Source organism: Pelodiscus sinensis, chromosome 22 (genome assembly GCF_049634645.1).
Source record: "Pelodiscus sinensis isolate JC-2024 chromosome 22, ASM4963464v1, whole genome shotgun sequence".
Classification (NCBI taxonomy): Eukaryota; Metazoa; Chordata; order Testudines; family Trionychidae; genus Pelodiscus; species Pelodiscus sinensis.
Window position 1 is genome coordinate 14,499,905 of NC_134732.1, and position 19,617 is coordinate 14,519,521.

At 43.9% G+C, this 19,617-nt stretch overlaps 1 protein-coding gene across 4 annotated transcripts in view; it reads left to right on the forward strand.

Moving 5' to 3' along the window:
• The window catches only part of POMT1 (protein O-mannosyltransferase 1), a 31,896-nt gene that overhangs the window by 5,498 nt on the left and 6,781 nt on the right, over positions 1–19,617 (forward strand). For 3 of the 4 annotated variants that reach the window (XM_075905958.1, XM_075905959.1, XM_075905960.1), the window contains 14 exons: positions 163–309; positions 1,006–1,117; positions 2,699–2,764; positions 3,363–3,456; positions 4,218–4,373; positions 8,288–8,418; positions 13,149–13,244; positions 14,110–14,202; positions 15,171–15,267; positions 15,363–15,455; positions 16,230–16,350; positions 17,743–17,840; positions 18,495–18,608; positions 19,258–19,384. In XM_075905958.1, the coding sequence (XP_075762073.1) occupies positions 163–309; positions 1,006–1,117; positions 2,699–2,764; positions 3,363–3,456; positions 4,218–4,373; positions 8,288–8,418; positions 13,149–13,244; positions 14,110–14,202; positions 15,171–15,267; positions 15,363–15,455; positions 16,230–16,350; positions 17,743–17,840; positions 18,495–18,608; positions 19,258–19,384 (1,545 nt within the window). Of the gene's footprint in view, positions 1–162; positions 310–1,005; positions 1,118–2,698; positions 2,765–3,362; positions 3,457–4,217; positions 4,374–8,287; positions 8,419–13,148; positions 13,245–14,109; positions 14,203–15,170; positions 15,268–15,362; positions 15,456–16,229; positions 16,351–17,742; positions 17,841–18,494; positions 18,609–19,257; positions 19,385–19,617 lie in introns of those variants that run through there. The other variant, XM_075905961.1, reaches the window with a different exon arrangement.

Consider the following 19,617-nt stretch of genomic DNA (forward strand, 5'->3'; position numbering starts at 1 on the left):
GGTGGGACTACAGTCCCTGCACTGCTGATATTTTATCTCATTGTTTATGAACAACATGGGGAGATAGTTGAGTCTGAGAAGAGTGGCATGAAACCAAATCCTAGTCTTCCAGCAAACATCTATGCAATAATCAATGGCTTCTAATCCTCTTTTGTGTTCCAGAGTACAGTATGAATGTGCCAGTTTGGTCCTTGCGACTGCTGCCAGCACTAACTGGTGCCCTGTGTGTGCCTCTAGCATACCAGATTTTGGTAGAGCTGCACTTCTCCCATTGTGCTGCATTGGGAGCTGCCCTGCTTATTCTCTTTGGTAAGGATTGTGCCTTCATACAGAGAGGGGGAATGATCTGTTTTTGCCTTTGAATTCTTCCACGTTGACTTTTTAGAGTATGTGGCAGTTAGTAAGAGCAGTGGTGGGAGCCAGGGAGTTGGGTGCTGTTGTAGCTTTCCACATGCAGCTCTGGCAATATATCAGTCCCCATCAGCGTATTGTTATTCAGTCCCACACACAGTTCTGCAGCATAGCCTACAGTTCCAGCATTGCTTCTAAGCAGACACTAATTCTCTCTAGGGAAGAGGATGATTTGACACAGGGAACCTCACAGCCATGTGGGCAGCTTCATTTCTTTGCCTTTGAGGAGCCTCTGCAGTCTCTTCCTCAGACTTCTGTAATATACCAGGAATGGGAGTACATGACAGAAGGGCTATAACTCAGCTTTAGATTTCAGTAGGTCTTTTCTTCTCCCCACCCTTCTGCCATTTCCCCTGCTTGAATGGCTTCTGAAATACAGAGCATGACACATGCTCTTATCTCAGCCTTATTATACTTTTAAAGGAGCTTTGTTTTGCTCTCTTTGGAAATGTTTCTTTAATTTTCAGTTGATCATGTTTTTACAAGTCCTTATTGTCGGAGATAGTATTGCTGTCATGAGTATGGCTTGACAGTTTTCCTACCAATAATTGTTCCTGATTTGGTGTATCTATCTTCTCCTTTTGTTTCTAACAGAGAACTCTCTGATCACTCAGTCCAGGTTGATGCTCTTGGAATCAGTGCTAATCTTTTTTATCCTGCTTGCAGTTTTGTCCTACTTGAAGTTTTACAATTTACAGAAGTGCAGGTACAGCTGGTTTTCATATCTGGGCATTGGATAATCTTCCAGTTAATTGCATTTATCATTTAAATATAAATGTTTGTGCCATTTCTGTTTTTTTTAATTGCCATGTAAATTAATTAATCAGAGTCTGTCTGGCACTAATTATTATGATCTTGCTGATAGTGTATTGCAAGCCTTATTTAGGGTATAGGCTAGGGAGGCAAGAATCCTTATCTAATCACAGCTGTGCTTTGGACAAGTCACTTAATTTCTCTGCACCTCAAATTCCACTCTGTAAAATAGACGTAATGATACTTGACCACTCACAATGATGTTGGAAGGATTTTATGTTCCAAGCAATTTTAGCGTACTGTTTAAATGATGGCAGGGTGTTTTTGACTTCCTTATACAGGTTAAATATCTCTAGTCTGGTAGCATCCATGGTCTAGCATGATTTTAATTAGCCGGATGCCCACTTATCATGAGTGTGGCCAGGTTTTCCCGTGGTCCCATAAAGTGTGTTTACAGCCTCCAGTCTTGACTCTCAGTTTTCTGTGCTGTTGTTTAGCTCTAATTTACCCCTAAGGCTATGTCTACACTACAAGGTTTTTGCGCAAAAACACTGGTTTTTGCGCAACAACCAGCGGAGCATCCACACCTCAAGTGCATTTTTGTGCAAGTAAATCGGCAGAACAGAGGGCTTTTGCTGGTAGAGTTATTCCTCTCCCCATGAGGAATAACTCTTTTTTGCGCAACAGCTCTTGCACAAAAAGGCAGAGGTGTGGATGCTCTGGAGGGGGTTTTGCACAAGAAACCCCTATCGGCAAAAGCACAGTTGCTCTGATGGCCATTCTGTGAACTTTCTTGTGCAGGAGTGTCCATGCAGTGTGGGTGCTCTCTTGCGCAAAAGCACATCGCTTTTGCGATGCGCTTTGAGGTCTGGATGTGCTATTGCGCAAGAAGTTTTTGTGGGAGATCTCTTCTGCAAAAGGTTTCTTGCGCAAAAACCCTGCAGTGTAGACTAAGCCTAAATGTTTTCTAAGATTCCAGTAAGCAGTGGAAGTATTGGTAATGCTGCTAGACAATATTGACTTCCTCTTTCTCGGCACTGGTCACATCCTGAGGGCACCAGACTAAAGAGGTTCAACCTGCAATTTAAAAAAATCCCTCTGGTATTTCTTTCTGATTGCTAATTCCTACTATGGAAAATTTCCCTGTACGTAGAAATGAAGAGGGTGACAAATATCTTTCTTAGTCACAGGTGCAGAGACAACCTAAATATCTTAGACTCTTTTTGTGTGGTTTTGTGTACTCTCTGATTCTTGCAGAGCCCCATTTAAAATTATACCCTTTAAAGTTAGCCAAGCCCATGGCCTGTCCTATTGATTTTTTTTTCTTTGTGGTATTGGGAGCAGTGCAGACTCTCACTACTCTGAATGACTTTTCAGCATCAGTAGAAGTGTTTAACATCCACACCTAGACAGAGGATAACCATCGCTGTCCTGGGAGGCCTGATATAAGATGCTAATAGGTAGAAAAGGGAACAGTGAAGAGATAGACATTTTTCCCTGTATCTTAATGTTTTCTTTTGCCCTCTTCTCTAAGCCCCTTCACTGCAGGCTGGTGGTTTTGGCTTTTGCTGACTGGAGTTGCTTGTTCTTGTGCAGTTGGGTAAGTACTGACTTTTCCTGTTACGTTGTTTTACTAAACTCATAGATTGCTTTGCTGTGTTACTGAAAGCTCAGCTTTCCAAGACTTGCTCTTCATTTTACAACTAGTTGTTGAGCATCTGTCTGTAGCAAGCGTCTGTAAGTTTTTATTATTTCAAGGGTATTCAGTGAAGAATCAGTGTACTGATTATATCAATCCACGTAAAGCAGTGACAGACAAATTGATGGGAGCTGTACTGAAAAGAATGAAACACATATATCAATACAAGCCTCCAACATACATGGGCTTGCTAAAAAATGAGACCTGGATTTCAACTTCTGCTCCCAAATTTGTCTGAGTTCAGGGACCTGCCATATTCTACCTTTTGATACACTGCCATGTTATCAAACAGTCTCTCTGCCTTTCTCATTAGCAGACAAATAGCCAGTTTGAGACAAAGCATTATGATTCAGCCAGCATATGGAACTGGAGCGCCAGTGTCCCTGGGCTTGGGAACTCTGCTGATTGTTAGAGTCTGAATGCTTACACCTTGCATTAAATCCTGTCTGTGGTCTGGGTATGTTTAACCTAGACTGATCTCTGTGTGCTGTCTTCCCAGGGTAAAATACATGGGGCTTTTCACCTACCTGCTGCTCTTGGCCATCGCTGGAGTTCATGCCTGGCACTTAATAGGAGACCAGACATTGTCAAATGTAGGTAGCCTAACGTACTGGATAAATAGCATGTAATTGCATTCACAGTATGCATCCAGAAAAGGAAGTGCAAGCTAAAAGCCTTCTAAACCATTTGCTAATAATTCAACACTTGAAGAAATCCTAGGTTTGTGTTGCAGTTAAGTCTACTGCTATAGTACAGAAACCCTCTGCTTTCAGAGCTACGGCCCTACTATGTTATAGGGGGGAAAAAAGCAGGGTTAGGATTTAGATCAAATGTATACATGTAGCTTTTCTGATGCCAAATTGTATTTCTGAATGGGAAGTGGCTTTCCTCCTTCCCCTTACTGATACCCATCTTTGATACAGCTTGACAGGATCTGTAGGTTAAAACCTGTCCAATTTCAACTATTCAATCTGACCTTACAGGAGGTAAGTCCACAGGGAAGTTGGGATTTTTTTTTTCCTTTTAAAAAATAATCAAGTATCTGCTTATTCTCAATAGCTGGGACAGGCTTGAAGGAGCTGGGGGGAGAAACAGATCTGCTTGCCTTTTCCCAGCTTTGCTGTGAGACCTTGGGCAAGTTGCTTCATCCCTCTGTAGCTCAATTATTCCCATTTTACATACGGGAAAACCCTTCCATATTTCACACACGGTGTGAAGCTTGATTAAATACAACTTTTAAAATGCTTTGAGAATCTGAGCTGTATTTCCATTATTACCTATCAGTGGGGAAGAGCTGCACGAAGCTGGGAATTACTTGAAAGGATGTAACAATGAGTTCTTTGTATTCTGCCAGGTTTCTGTGTTGGGCCATTTGCTAGCGAGGGGAATAGCCTTAGTGGTCATCCCAGTAGCAATGTACCTGTCTTTCTTCTACATTCACTTGACTTTGCTATACCGCTCAGGACCCCATGACCAGATTATGACCAGCGCTTTCCAGGCCAGTTTGGAGGTAAGGAAAGCGGGAGCGAGGGAAAGGAGATGCTGGAAATGGGTTGTGCATATATCCTCTGTTGTGGAAATGGACTAAATTAGCACTATGAAATACGTGCTTCTTTTGTCCTCATCTTGCTGCTTTTGTGTTATAAAATGGCATTAAGCTGAAACAGCGAGGAAGTGCTGAGTCTTGACATGAAAGCTCTAGTCCAGTCCCTAGCCTGGGGCTTTCTTTTGTACCAAGATCAATGTTTGTGGGCCCACACCAAATACGCCCCTTTTTCTACATAAGAGCTAAATTCTCTTGGTTATGCCAGTTGAACACTACTGAAGTCAATGGAATTGGTCTTACAAGTAAATGATGCAATGAAATCACAAGGGGTTTTAAAAATAACCAAACCCAGTTTGAGGGATACCATCTAGTCAGGGCTCGAAGGCCAGTAACATGCCCCTAACTCCCATAATAAAGCCCTGTTTTGTTTGCAAATGTGAAATAACATGACACAAATAGAAAAACTCACCCTCCAGTGGCAGTTTTTTAAAGTGCCACCAGACTTGTTGGCTTTACTGAAACAGACTCAGACTTAGCCCCTGTTGTCATGATGGCAGGATGGATGAGTGAGTGGAATTGTGATCCTGTGCATCAATTTGCAGTGTCCAGAGCGGGAAGCCAAGCTCACCAAAGACCAGATTTGCTGCATTGTGTGGGTCAGGCTTGCTCTAACAGCTATTTCTCCCAACCTCAGGCAAGACTCAGCCTTACACCTGTGCCTCCTACTCCCCTGAGAGCATGGCCCGAGCCCCCTTCCATTCCTGTAGGGGTAGAACCAGACCCACAGTGGATGGGAGAATTTATAAAATGAAATAAAATAAATTCCCCTCAAAAAAACCCCAAAATTATAAAAATGTATTTGACATGGATTAGGAGGACTCCCTTTGCTGCTACCTGATGTGCTGAGACCCCATCGAGTCTGTTTTCCCTGCCAGATTGCCCCCCCCCCCCCCCCCCCCCCAGTATCCTGTCTTGAGTCAGACACACTAAGCTGCTGAAACACACCTACAGGTTCTGGGCCACATCCCCAAAACGGCAGATCTTAACTGAGAACAGCGCAACAAGACCAAATAACTTCAAAAACAGACTGCATAAAGAAACTGCTGAGATTGAATTCATATGCAAATTTGACACTCTGAACCAAAGTCTAAACCAGGGGTCGGCAACCTTTCAGAAGTGGCGCGCCCCAGCGTATCCTCCTGCCCTGGGCCGTGCAGCTCTCCCAGGAGAGGAAAGAGGCGGAAAGGCTCTCTCTACCACACACCCTACTTGGTCTCCCAGGCAGGGGGAGGCTGCGCAGCTCCTGTGTTCTGCCTCCCCGGAGCATGGGGGAAGGTAGAGTGTATAAGGCAGTGTGCATATTGCTGTGAGGAGGGGAGGAGCAGCGCACTTCCCCACAAGCCAGATCCGGCACGAAACCTCAGGGCTTCCCCACCCCTGCAGGAAGCTGGTGTTGGCTCCAATCTTGTGGGGGCGTGATGCTGGATTGCCAGTACGGACTCCCTGTTGCAGATGGAAGGAGCGAGGGAGAGCCTGTTAATTGTGCGTGCCACTGAAAATCATCTTGTGTGCCACTTATGGTATGCATGCTGTGCATTGCCGACCCCAAACAAACATATGGAATAGTTCTCGCATTACAATAGGTAATTTCCCATTCAGGTACTCTCCACTCTTGGAGATGAGCCACATCCATTCTGATTTAATTAGCACTGATGTCACAATCCCATCTCTATAGCCTCTTTTTTCTGTCTTTTCCCCTTCAGCATCTGAAGAAGTGATTTGTAGCTCACAAAAGCTTATGTTCTAGTACCCTAATAAAAGTGTTATTTTTTTTAAAGTGCCACCAAACCCATTGTTGGTTTTACTGAAACAGACTAATATGGCTAACCTCTGAAAGATACCTGTCTCCAGCACTCAGATACCCAGCCCCTCTGGGTGCTGAACCCTAGATAAATCTGTTTACACTGTACAGAAATCTATATACTGTTCATGAAGTTTGCTGCCTTGATGTAAAGAGAGAGATGCACAGATTACTTGCCCCCCTCTCCAGGTAACAGTTATTTACACTGAGCTTATGATAAACAAAAGTGATTTATTAAGTACTAGAAGACTTACCTGGTGTTGCTCAGGTCCTTCAGGGCAGAAGGTGGCAGTGGTGGGTGGATGCAGGAGTCAGGATAGGAATTTGGGGATGTGTGGGGGTAGGGCAAGAGGCTGGGGATTTGAGGGAATGCATGAGTGAGGGTTGGGGAATGAGGAGGGTCTTGGGGTTTCCCCCCCCCTCTGGCTACCTCTTCCAATGCTTCCCCATCTGCCAGGGGCCTTCCCTCTCCCTCCATCCCCAGGTGCTGCAGCCAAGGTTGGGGAGGGAGAGTTTGGGGCAGAGAGGCTACTTACCCTGTCTGGTGATAGGCAAGATGGCAGAGCCCCAGCCCTGTTGGCCACTCTCTTGGTGGTGTAGCTGCCCCCCGTGGCCACTCTGCAGGATAGCTCTCTCCTGCAGGCTTGCTGCTCTTAGTATCCACTCTCAGTATCACGTCTCTCCTCTCTGTGCCCCTCCCTTTTACGCCCTTCATTTCTCTGACCTCTCCCTTTACATATTGTGGAATACAGTCCCATAACCCTGACCTTGTTTTAAGTTAGGATAAGAAGGAGTTGCATACCAAATTTGGTGGTTCTTGCTCTTACCATGGAGTAGGTAAACAGGCATTTCTAAAATATATAGCTAAAAAGGTAGGTAGTAAGTGAGAGACCGCATGCTGAACAATATAGGTCACTTAAAAAAACACGCAAGCTAAGCTTAATAACCTAAGAAACTTAGTTACATATATCATCTCACCCTCTTAGTTCTAATTAGCTTCTTTCACAGACTGGAAAGCCTTCCAGCGTGGGCCCAATCCTTCCACCAGTTCAGTCTTAGATGTTTCCAGCACTCATCGTAGATGGGATAGCCAGGGAGAACTGGCAACCAAGATTAACTCACTTCCCACCTTAAATAGGTTTTGCATAATGTGAAAATCCTTTGTGTTGTAAATTTCCCGTCTACTCTTGTGAAAAAATACAGCATCCAAAAGATAGATGCCAGCAACAGGTGACATGGCTACATGTCTCTGCAAGACCCCTGTCTCCTGAACCTACCCATCCACAGGAAGGTTAAGATCTATTGTCTTTTTGCTAATAGACCATTATAGCCCTGACTGGAATCAGTGGGAGTGACCCAAAACAGTGATATGCAATTACAGATACAAAGTATTAATATTCTTAATTTGATCTACAAAAATGATACATGCATACAAATGGGAAAAATTGTATGTGTATATATATCTTAATCACACACACACACACACACACACACACACACACCTCTCATATATATATATATATATATATATATATATATATATATATATATATATATATATATATATAATCTTGGTTTTTATTATTTCCATTGCAGCTCATCTGATGAAGTGGGTTTTGCCTATGAAAGCTCACGATTCTATATATTTTTGTTAGTCTCTAAGGTGCCACAGGATCACTGGTTGTTAGTCACATTGATTAATCCTCAGGCTGCAGTGCTGAGAATAGTGGAAGGCCCCTATGTGGAATAAAACAGAGCCCATACAGAATAGTTCCTTAATTTATTCCCGATGAAGCATTGCTTTGGGGATTTTCCCTGAGCCCCTGCAGGCTTCATTATGTAACCAAATTATCTGAGCATAGTATTGCAAGCTATGAATTTTATAGCTTTAATGAGGACAGCAAGCCTTATATTAATATGTTGTATTACGTGTTAAAGCTGAGAGTGACTCTCTTCAGAGTTGATCAGCTTCTGAGATTTTTTTCCTTCTGGTTTATTATCTTATTGTGCGTTTTAGGGTGGGCTAGCTCGGATCACACAGGGCCAGCCCCTTGAAGTAGCATATGGCTCCCAGATTACCTTGCGGAATGTCTTAGGCAAGCCCATGCCATGCTGGCTCCATTCTCACAAGAATACTTATCCCATCAGGTGAGGAATCTGTTTTGTTCTGTAGAGTATAAGGGGGGGGGGGATTTAATTGTGCTCTTGTTCTTCAACTTACAGTTCAGATTTCACAGACAGCGTCTGTGTAGCATCATAAGCGGTCTTTACATCAAGCTTTCAGGATGTTACCAACTGTTTATCAACCAAAACCTTGTTATTATCACAAAGGGCTTTGGAGCCCTTTAATACTCCTGTTAAAGTGTCAGGGGTTAAACGTCCATGGAGCAGTCCATAGTAATTATACTAATGTTGTTCCAGTTTGGTGTGCTTCATTTCTAAACCTCAGCAAGCAGACTTGGATTATAAAGGTATCGATAGAATCCAAGGCAAGGGAGTGCCCGAAAAACTTAAAAATATACTAGGCACCATCACCAGAATAGCAATAAGATGGATATTGGAGGGCAAGTGAAAACAAGGCTGCCTGAAAACAACATGATGAAGAGCTGTGGAAGCTGAGCTGAAAAACCTGGGGCATAGCTTGGGAGCCATTAAAAGACTTGCCAGAAACAGACAGGAGTGGAAGAGCGTTGTCGCTGCCCTAAACACCAGAGGTGTAATGGGAACATCATGATGATGAGGCATATTAGGATAATGTGTGGTTCATCCTTAAAAGAACTTTATAATCAGCTTGCCAAACCAGTAGCAATTAATTTCAGTGTCACTGAGAAGAGGGAAGGTACAGAAATGTAGAGGAAATAAAATGTGGAGAGAGACAGGAAAATCCTAACAATTACCTTAGATTCAGTCTCACTTGAGTCCTTAGTACAATAATAGACCAGATTATGAAAGAGAGAATCTGTAAGTAGCTAGAGGATAACAGAACATCAAACAGCATGAACTTAAAAAGAGCAAATCAAGTCAAGAAAAGAGCTTGCTTTTCACAGTCCAAAATGAGTGGATGAAGGGAATGTGGTAGCAATGCAGGGGCTCTAGGTTTCAGTAGTATATTCAGTGTATTCTAGATTTCCGTAGTGTATTCAGTGTTATCTGGTATCATTAAATTAAATTTTAGATTAAAAATGTCCTTCCTGGAAGAACAGTAAGACTGTGGAACAGCACCTCTAGGGCGGTTGGGGAAGCTTTTGAAAACTGGAGGTTTTCAAAAGAAGGTGGGGAGCCATCTGTCTTGGATACAACAAATCCTGCCTCTTGGCATGGGATTAGACTAGATCAGTGGCTTTCAACCTTTCTGGACTACTGTACCCTTTCAGGAGTCTGATTTGTCTTGTTTCACTCACTTAAAAACAACTTGCTTACAGAATCAATTGTTCATAAAAATACAAAAATGTCACAGCACGCTTACTGAAAAATTGCTTCCTTTCTCATTTTTACCATATAATTATAAATCAGTTGGAATATAAATATTGAGTTTATATGTCAGTGTATAGAGCAGGATAAACAAGTCATCTGTATGAAATTTTAGTTGGTATAGACTTCACCAGTGCATTTTATGTAGCGTATTGTAAAAGTAGGCAAATATCTAGATGAGTTGATGTACTCCTGGAAGGACCTCTGTGTACCCCGAGGGGCAGGGTTTCCCCTAAGGTGCACGCCTGCATGGCTGACCGTTCACAATAACTTCTAACCTCCTTCCCAGAGCCGCCAGCACTCACTTTCCTGCAGGACCTAGAAGGTGAGTGGCGTGGCTGCTTCAGCGGATGTGGCTGGGAGCCATTTGGCGGCTGGCTGCTCCCGTGGCCCAGGCCGTGGCCACATGGTAGTCAACTGCTCGGGCAGGCTGGGGCCATGTTGGCACTGGCTTCTTTGCTCTAGTGGGCCAAGGCCGTGACTGCTCTGCTATGGCGGACTGGGCCACGTGGGAAGCAGCTGCTCTGGCAGGCCAGCACTTGGGCTGCATGGGGAGCAGTTGCTCTGGCGGGCCAGGGCCGGGTGGGGAATGGCTGCTCTGCTCCAGTGGGCCTGGGCCAGGGCCAGGGCCACATGTTTTAGGTGGCTGCACAATGCTAACAAAGAATGAGTATTTCCTATGAAAACATAGCTTTAGCACAAATATCAGGTGCTTCTAGAAATCAGGCCATCAGGGTCTAATGCCAGACATGACTCCTAGAAAATATACAGCATAGACTGTACCTATCACTAGAAAAAAAATGTAAACTGAATTCTGCCACCTTTTGATTCCTTTTTCCAAACCTCACCTTGATTTTTCCTGAATTGAAAACTAAAACTGCTTCAAGTGGCAGAGGAATCACAAATCCATCACCTGTTGATGCTCTGATATTGAAAACAACTTGCCCACACAATGAAACCGAAAATGACTATGACAAAACTTTTAGGTCAATCCAGTGGTTTTCTATCAGGGAGATGTATAAGCAGAGGTCTTCCAAGGGGAAGATCAGCTCATCTAGATATTTGTCTAGTTTTACAATAGGCTTACATGAAAAGTATAAGTGAAGTCAGTACAAACTACAGTTTCATACAATGATTTGTTTATACTGGTCTGTATACAGGCTGTTAATTGCTCTAAGTTGCCTTATAACAGCAGCTGAACTTGCTCCTGGCAAAATGGAAAATGCAGAAGGCACAATGGGGGCTTAGATACATCGTTCACTCTTTCAGTATTCCTGCATTGATGCACTGTGGTCATCTCTTGGTAGCCTAATAAAAGTTAAGATGCTGTAATTCTAACTTTTCTGCTGGATCACATACTCTTGATATTGCTAGCAAACCTTCCAACGTCCTTTTCGTACCTTGAATTCTGACAGTAATCATAGGACTGGAAGGGATCCCAAGAGATCATCTAGTCCAGCTGGGGGAGAATCTGGGAAAAGGTTATAAACAGAGGAATTTGTCTACTTAAAATTTTGCAGTATTAAATGTATTTTTATTTGACTTCATATTAAACAAACACTTAGTCATGCACCTTGTGATTTATCCCTTGTTTTTGTATTTTTCCGTAACATTTTACATATATATATATATATATATATAATTTTGTTAATAACTTGGGTGCCACGGTGGCACACATCCGAACAAGCACACATGACCTCAATATTGGTGCACAAGATAAAACTCACTCTGCTCCTGAATGGAAAATCTTAGAGGAAACACTACCCAGGGGTACCACTGGTCTAGATGACCCTTGCGGTCGCTTCTAACCCTATTCTAATTGTCCTGGGAAATGTAAATGGATGTGTATGTGAATTCCATTACATGGCCTGTAAATTGCTTAAAAGATCAGGAAAACCAGCACTGTATTGTGAAAGGCACCCAGTGGGATGCAACTGAGCCAGGGCTACTACTATATTCCTTCATAGTTGGGAAGAACAGTTCTGGATACCAACTGGGACATGTCAGGAATGTCAAATGAATTGAAACAGCATTTAAAAGCTAGACAGGAGACAAAAATCACATTGACTTCGCAAAATAAAAGCTAACATAGAAGGTGGGGAAATAATTGGAAAGGCAGATATTCAGATGTGTGTGCATGGCGGGGGGTGGGAGAGTTGGTATTATATCTGGAAAACTGTGATTTACAAAATAAATCTGGCTTGATAGTGGAGAGAGAACTGAATGAATGAGTTTCCTATCCAGTGCTGCAGCCAGCAGACCAAAGCCGTGTTTTGGCTACCTGTGCAGAGTAAGGCGATGATGGTCCCTTTTCATACAGCTCCCTTGGCATGGTAGCTAGAATGCTGTATATGGTACTAGGCATCATTGGTGCTGACACACTTGAGAAGATTCTAAGATCAGAACAACATGAGTCTATCTTGACTTACAGCAGATCTGCACACTTCAGTATGACCGTCACTCAAGGGAGAGTGAAAAATGCACTCACCTGACTGATATAATTGCACTCACCAAGTCCCTGGTGCATGTTGGCAAGACAGCTGCTCCTACTGACATAACTACCACCTCTCATGGAGGTGGAATTACTAAACCAATAGGAGAGCTCTCTCTCCTTGGCTTAGACTGCGATTGTCTCCATCAGTAGTGGTGTAACTGTGACAAAGAAAGCTTTTAGTGTAGACCTGCCCTAAACAATGACTCCAGCCATTTACAAGAATTTGAAGGATTGAAACACCAAAGAGGGAGAGAAATAATGCAAGGTGCATTATGGGGTATATGTAAAGAAAATTTTAAAAAATTACTTCAATTGATTTCCTGCATTGTTGAATAGCGATTGCAAGACAAACAGTGGAAGCTCGTTTCTGGCATTTCAGACTATACAGAATAAACCTCTGAAGAATATGCAGCAGGGAGGGCTGGAGAAAAGAAGCTAGTAAATCTTTTCTCTAATCACATCCCATGCTTTAATTTACCACCTAATTCATATGCCCAAGCACTTGGTCAAAGCCATTGATAGCCCAACCCATTCCATCTCTTCGTGGACATTACAGCCCAGTTTACTGCATGGAAGAGAGGATCTGAGCACTGGCTTTTCAGACGTCCCTTAGAATGGAAAACGAGAAACAGCAATGAGTGCTTGGTGTGCTGTACTCTTTGGAAGCCTTGGCCTCAACACATGTTATTTCATTATATCTGATGTGCGATGACTAGTCTGCATTGCTGTCATTTCCTTTCTACGTTGTATTTCTTCTGCTGTCTTTGAAAGACAAACCAGTGGTATAGTGCTAATTCAGGTCACCGAGTGAGATTTGCTAGTTTAATCTGAGGCTGCTCTCTGTTCTCTGTGACCGTGTGAAATAGCGATGTAACATTACCTCACAGTTCTGTCCTCTTGCCTATCCATATAGGTACGAGAATGGCCGAGGCAGCTCCCACCAGCAACAAGTGACTTGTTACCCTTTCAAAGATGTCAATAACTGGTGGATTGTTAAGGATCCTGGGATGTGAGTATACAGGAAACATGCTTAAATGCCATGCCATCATGAGCGCCGCTGATATCTGATCCCAAAGGCTAAGCAGGGCTAGGCCTTAGTAGTAGAATATCGCCATGCTTCATTTGCATAATTAATTAGGGGCTGTTTTTGCACAAGAGGCTTTTGTGCAAAAAGGTACTGTGTAGATGGCTCCTTTTTGTGCAAAAAACTCCTCTTGTGCAAAAGCTGTTCTTCCTGAAAAAATGAGGAAGAACGGTTCTTGTGCAAGAGGGGGGGGTTGCGCAAAAAGGAGCTGTCTATGCAGCTCCTTTTTGCGCAAAAGCCTCTTGTGCAAAAACAGCCCCTAATTAATTAAGCAAATGAAATACGGTGATATTCTAGTTTGCGCTTCATGCATAAGCTTTTGCGGAAGAAGGGTGCAGTATAGATGTAGCCTTAGTGTGAGAGGGATTTCTGTCTCCATGACCCACACAGGCTTTAATCGTTTTTTGGAGACTGCCAGCGACGGTGTCAGTTGTGACAAGGATGTATGTCAGATCTGATTGAAGCCACTGATTAATTTCATGTAAGCCATCAGTCAGCTATTGGATAGAAATAATCTTTGGTCACCACTGGCTGATCTGGATTCAGACCAGCCATCAAGAGCTCTGTTTTCCATTATCAGTTACCTAAATCAGCCTATTCCTCCCTCCACTTTGTGTTCAGTAACTTTCTCTGTATCCATCTGTAACCCATAAGGAGCTCAGATTTCTCATCTCACTGTCCAGATGTTTCTCTTCCTTCCTTTTGTCCTGATCTCTGGCTTTTCAAGCATTAGTCAGCACTAATTGTGGTGGGGTATGGAAACATTTATTTTGGTTTGTCACTCCCACAGGCAGCAGCTGGTGGTGAGTAACCCACCACGTCCCATCCGACATGGGCATATTGTTCAGCTGGTCCACGGCATCACAACTCGCTACCTCAACACGTATGTGCTTCTCCTAGTCTCCTGGCTTTGTTGCTTCTCTGAATGTGTCTGTAGGGATAGAGGTATACTGGAAAAGTGGTGTTGCTCTCCCTAAGACTTTCAGGCTCTTGTAGTATACTCAGCCATAGGCAGGGGTCTGGATACACCTCGTCCATCATTGAACGGTTTCTGGTTAATAACATAAATTGCTCTTTTACTGCCAACTTCAAAAAGCAAATGTCAGATCATTTGTGGTAGATGTAGAAGAGTCAGAGACCTCTTAGGTCCCAGCTAGTCCAATATACATTGTGACCACATTACACATTTTACATGCCCACTAGTCTGGGTGAGCATTTTTCCCCCAAACAGACAGGCTTCTTTAGATTTTTGCATCAGCACTACCTACTCCATTATAGTAAGGGTGGGACTTTCAGAAGTGCCTAATTGGCCTTGCTACATGTCCCATTTACTTTCCTAGCATGTGGCTTTTCAGCTGATTTGATGGTCCCAAATCATGTAGGCACTGTAAGCCTGTCTGCTGCATGTTTGTGACAGTTTTGTAAGGCTGCATTATTATAAGAATTGTCTCTGAAGTAGCAGGCAAGATTCAGTAACCTAGATTAGGAGGCGGTTCTCTCCTGTGCTCATTCCAGGCCAGTTGATTTGTTCTCGGAAATCCCACTAAATACTGCTAACATTCTAGCAACCCTTCTTTTTGCCTCAGTTGAGATTTGTGCTTTACCAAAGTCGGTACCTGGCAAAATCTGCTTCCTCCAATGCTTTTTTTATGGTCCTTTATAACAAGGAGCCTTCTCCCTTTCTTTGACCCCCACATGTGCCACTTGATTTGTGCCAATAGATTTTTTGGCTTTTTGTGTGTTGAATTTCAGTACTCACTTGAGAAGCTTTATGGGATTTGATTGTTAAATAACTCTATGAAATGAACAGAGAATTTAGCCCAGGACACATTTATTTTGTGGATCTTGCAGACATGATGTTGCTGCACCTTTGAGCCCACATTCCCAGGAAATCTCCTGTTACGTTGATTATAATATCTCCATGCCAGCACAGAACCTCTGGAGAGTGGTGAGTGAAAACTTGGGTGAGGGGCAGGGAAGCTTTTCTCCTCTTGGGAAACATCTAAGACAAAGTGAAGATCAAAAGACATCCCTTTTTTGCAGGAAATTGTAAATCGGGAATCGGACACTGATGTGTGGAAGACCATCCTATCTGAAGTAAGGTTTGTCCATGTGAATACCTCAGCGGTGTTGAAGGTAAGTGGTTTTATGTATATCAGTCTTCTCCTCTTCCCTTGTAGTCATCCCAAACTGCCATGCAATCTGTGTCCAAAACTAATTTTCAGTAAACTGAAAAGGCCCTGCTTGGTCTGACGTCATCTTGGTCTGACGTCAGTCTAGTGAAAAGACTGTTTCTGACAGTTATGGAGCACTGTAATGGCTTAATCTGTTATAGACTGAGCACTGCATATTTTAAATGGCAGTTGCAAGTTCTCAGCTCATTTGAGGACCAGCGTATGGGTCAGAAGTAGAGGCTGCATAAACAACAGCTGGTGGTGGTTGGGCATGCTTAAGAATTCCTCTTCACAGATAGCATTTAAGGCAGGTGTGAGAGACACTATCCATTTTTATTAGTTGATCTAAGCCAGTGGTTCCCAACCTGTGATCTGTGGACCCCAGGTGGTCCACGATGGTACTACACGGGGTCCATGGAAAGTCTAAAAATAAGGATTGGGCCACCATGGTGGGCCCGATTCATACTTTTCTTTTTTTTCCCCCTTACTTTTCTTTTCCTTTTTTCTTTTCCCCAGGGAGGAGGTCTGTGAAGTGTTTATAGATTGAAAAGGGGTCCGTATGCTCCAAAACTATAGGAACCACTGATCTAAGCTCTTTTATCACATTAGTCAGTCAAATCTGAGCACTCGCTCCACTGGCATCCTGTTAAGGTCGAGTCCAGCAACAGGTCTGAAATTCAGGAACATCCTGGCAGGACTGTGCTTTTTTTTTTAAGCCTTCACTTTTATTTTTCAGCTCAGTGGTGCATCTCTACCTGAGTGGGGTTACCGGCAACTGGAGGTCATTGGGGAGAAATTATCCAAAGGGTATCACCAGAGCATGCTGTGGAATGTGGAGGAGCACAGATATGGGAAAAGTAACTCTCAGTAAAGTTCTGTAGTTCTAATGCCGTGGTCCCCAACACGGTGTCCGCGGGCGCCATGGCGCCCGCGGGGGCATTGTGTGCGCCCGCCAAGTGCTCGGGGCTGGCCTGGCCCCGGGCACGTGGCGCATGCGCAGTGCCGGAGCTGGCCCTGGGCACATGGCGCATGGTGAGCGCCGGCCCCGGGAGCGCCGCGGATTGGCCGCCCGCGCTCTGGGCGCGTGGCGCTTGGGGGGGGGAGAGCGCCGGGTGCACGGCGTTTGCAGGGGGCGCCAGCCCTGGGCGCGTGGGGGGGGGAGCGCCGGGCACGTGGCTATGGGGGGGCTGCCCCCGGGTGCACAAGTGTCCCCGCCCCCTGGCGCCCGGCAGGCGAACGGCCAGGCCCCCTGGCGCCCGGCAACCTCTAATGGTTGGGGACCACTGTTCTAATGTGTGAGCTTCCTCTTCAGGGAGAAGGGGATATTTATAAAACAACAAATGGTCTGGTAGCACTTTATAGACTAACAAAACATGTAGATGGTTTCATGAGCTTTTGTGGGCACAACCCACTTCTTCAGATGACCGGAGTTTTGAGTTTAGGATATGCAGACTCAAAATAAATAGGAGAGAAGGTGAGGGGGGAAGAGGGAGGGTGGGGAGACAGGGAGCAGAGGGTATGGAAAATCAAAGGGAAAAACAGGAGGGTAGGGCGGGGAGTCAGTAAGTATCTGAAGTATTTATAGTACAGAAAGGCATTTATAGGTGGTCCTAGAGAGCCATAGAACCTATCCCATCCTGTAGTCTGGAATAACAGCTGTAGGACATCTGCCATCACTCCCACAGCCTGAAGGATTGTGTTACTTGGGCTGGACCTGGAGATGAGGATTTATCCCTAAGGCTATGTCTACACTGCAGGCTTCTTGCACAAGAATTGTTTTGCATAAGAGTTCTTGCGTAAGAACGCATCCACACTGCCATGTGCTTTTGCGCAAGAGATGCGCTTTTGCACAAGAGCGTCCATGGCAGTGTGGACGGTCTCTTGCACAGGAAAGCTCTGATGGCCTGTAGCCCATCCACACTGCCTTCTTGTGCACGAGGGCTTATTCCTCCTGGGGAGAGGAATAACTCTTGCGCAAGAAGCCCTCTGTTCCAACGCTTTACTGTAAATTTACTTGCTCAAGAATGCGCATGCAGTGTAGACGCTTCGCAAGTTTTTGTGCAAGACGTAGCCTAAGTGATTGGGACTGTTCCTCTGAACACTAGAGAAAATGCTCTTTGAGCAAACTCTGTCCCTCCTTCCTTGCACATTGGAAACACCCGATTTATTGCAAAGGGGCCCCTTGGAACCAAAGTGAAGGCAGAGTTATCGAATGTTGGATATTTCTGAGCTATGTGATGCACTTCCAGGCCAAGAGCAGAAGGAGAGGGAAGTGGAGCTGCACTCGCCCACGCAGGCTGACATCAGCAAAAACCTCAGTTTCATGGCCAGATTCACAGAACTGCAGGTGACTGGGCCAAGGGAGCAGGAAGGGGGGTGGGATGTGATTCTTCCCTGCAAAGTTCTCTTCTCCAATGCAGGGAGAATGCAAGGCAGCATTTCTATGAAGGGCACCTTTAACTGATAACACCCATGGCTTAGTTCTTATGTAGAGAGTTGCTTTCTCACCCTCCTAATCAAAAAAGACACACGTAAACAGGACTACTTATTGAAACAGCTGTAGGAGCCATTGCAGTGTTTTCTATGGTCCGTTTCTGGAGGTAGGATATGTGTTGCCATAACAGGTTGGGAGAGATTTAGGGTCCATAAAAAATATGTTGCAGAGTGTTCTTTTTAGTTTATTCAGCATGCTGATCTATGGCATGTTCATGAAGTACCCCCATTTGTATAACTTAGCTGTTCAGTAATAAAAGTAATTGGGCACTCCAAGATTCTGCCTTCATGTGGATTTTTAATGGGTGTTGTGCTTGATGTCTCACTAACCTTCACAAATTCAGTAACAAACCAGTATTCATTTAAAATTGTAATCAAATACAGTAATGAGAACCCTCTCTGGCTTAGAAACTTGCTTGGCCATAGGAGTAGTGTGGGACTGCCTGTCCATGCCAGGAGTTTTGATTGTAGTCCAAAATTTAAAAGTCTTCTGATGGCTTTGTTCTAGTGGAAGATATTAACATTGAAAAACGAAGAGACAGAACATAAGTATAGCTCTTCCCCTCTAGATTGGATCACTATGGATACAAACATCGCTTACTGGCTCCACCCTACCTCTGGTGTAAGTATGTCATGTTATTAACTCTGGATTGCTCATGTGGACTATGTGAAGTCTGAAGGCAAGATATGAAAGCGGTGAGAATGTTTGATAAAGATCAGGCTCTGTTCTTGTGTTTCTGCTCAGATGTCTTTTATAGGTGGTGGCAGGTAAGAACCTCTTCTGAGTTTCAAAGAAAGTTATTTTCTCTCCTGATAAACCAAACACTTCACATTTTAATTTAATAGAAGATCTCTTTCCCCCCCTTCCACTGCCAGATAGGACAGTAGTAGACAAGTAAACTGGAAAGTTCTGCAGGCACTCGATGCAGTTATAATTCTTTAAGTAAACAATTCTCTTCTTCCAGTCCTTTAAAGGAAAATTGCAATTTAATATTCACTTGATCCAGGGTAGAACATCTATCCATCACTGACCATTTCTTTCAAATTCTTTATATAAAGATGAATTATGAAATAATAAAGCAGCCCCACTGTCAGTCTGATGACACATTCCAAGACAGATTAGCTCAGTAGCCAGATGGACAGGATTGCCATAGCTCTCGTCAGATAAATTTAGAGTTTTTGGATTTGGGTGTATGCAGCTATGTAATATTTAATTTTGTGCTTCTCTCTGTAATAAAAATCACTGTCGTTTTCCACCTCTTATCCTACAGGCTCAGATCCACCTAATTGGAAATGTTCTCACCTGGGCATCAGCAAATGTTGCAACTCTTGTATATGTGTGTCTATTCCTGTGGTATTTGCTTCGACGACGGAGGAAGATTTGTGACATCCCTGAAGGTCTGATCCCTTAGCCACTGAAATAGACTTGTACAGAGCAGTTTGACACTTCACTGCACAGCAGTTGAGCATTCTAGTTGGGGTTCAGCTATTCCAAAGACAAAGTAGTACAGCCCTCCCTGGTTAGTTAGAAAACCTGTGTTCTTTCCTGATAGGTACCATCTTCTCTTTGGGAGATTACAATGCATCACTGCATTTCCTGCATGCTTTAATGCTCCAAGGATCATAATTGG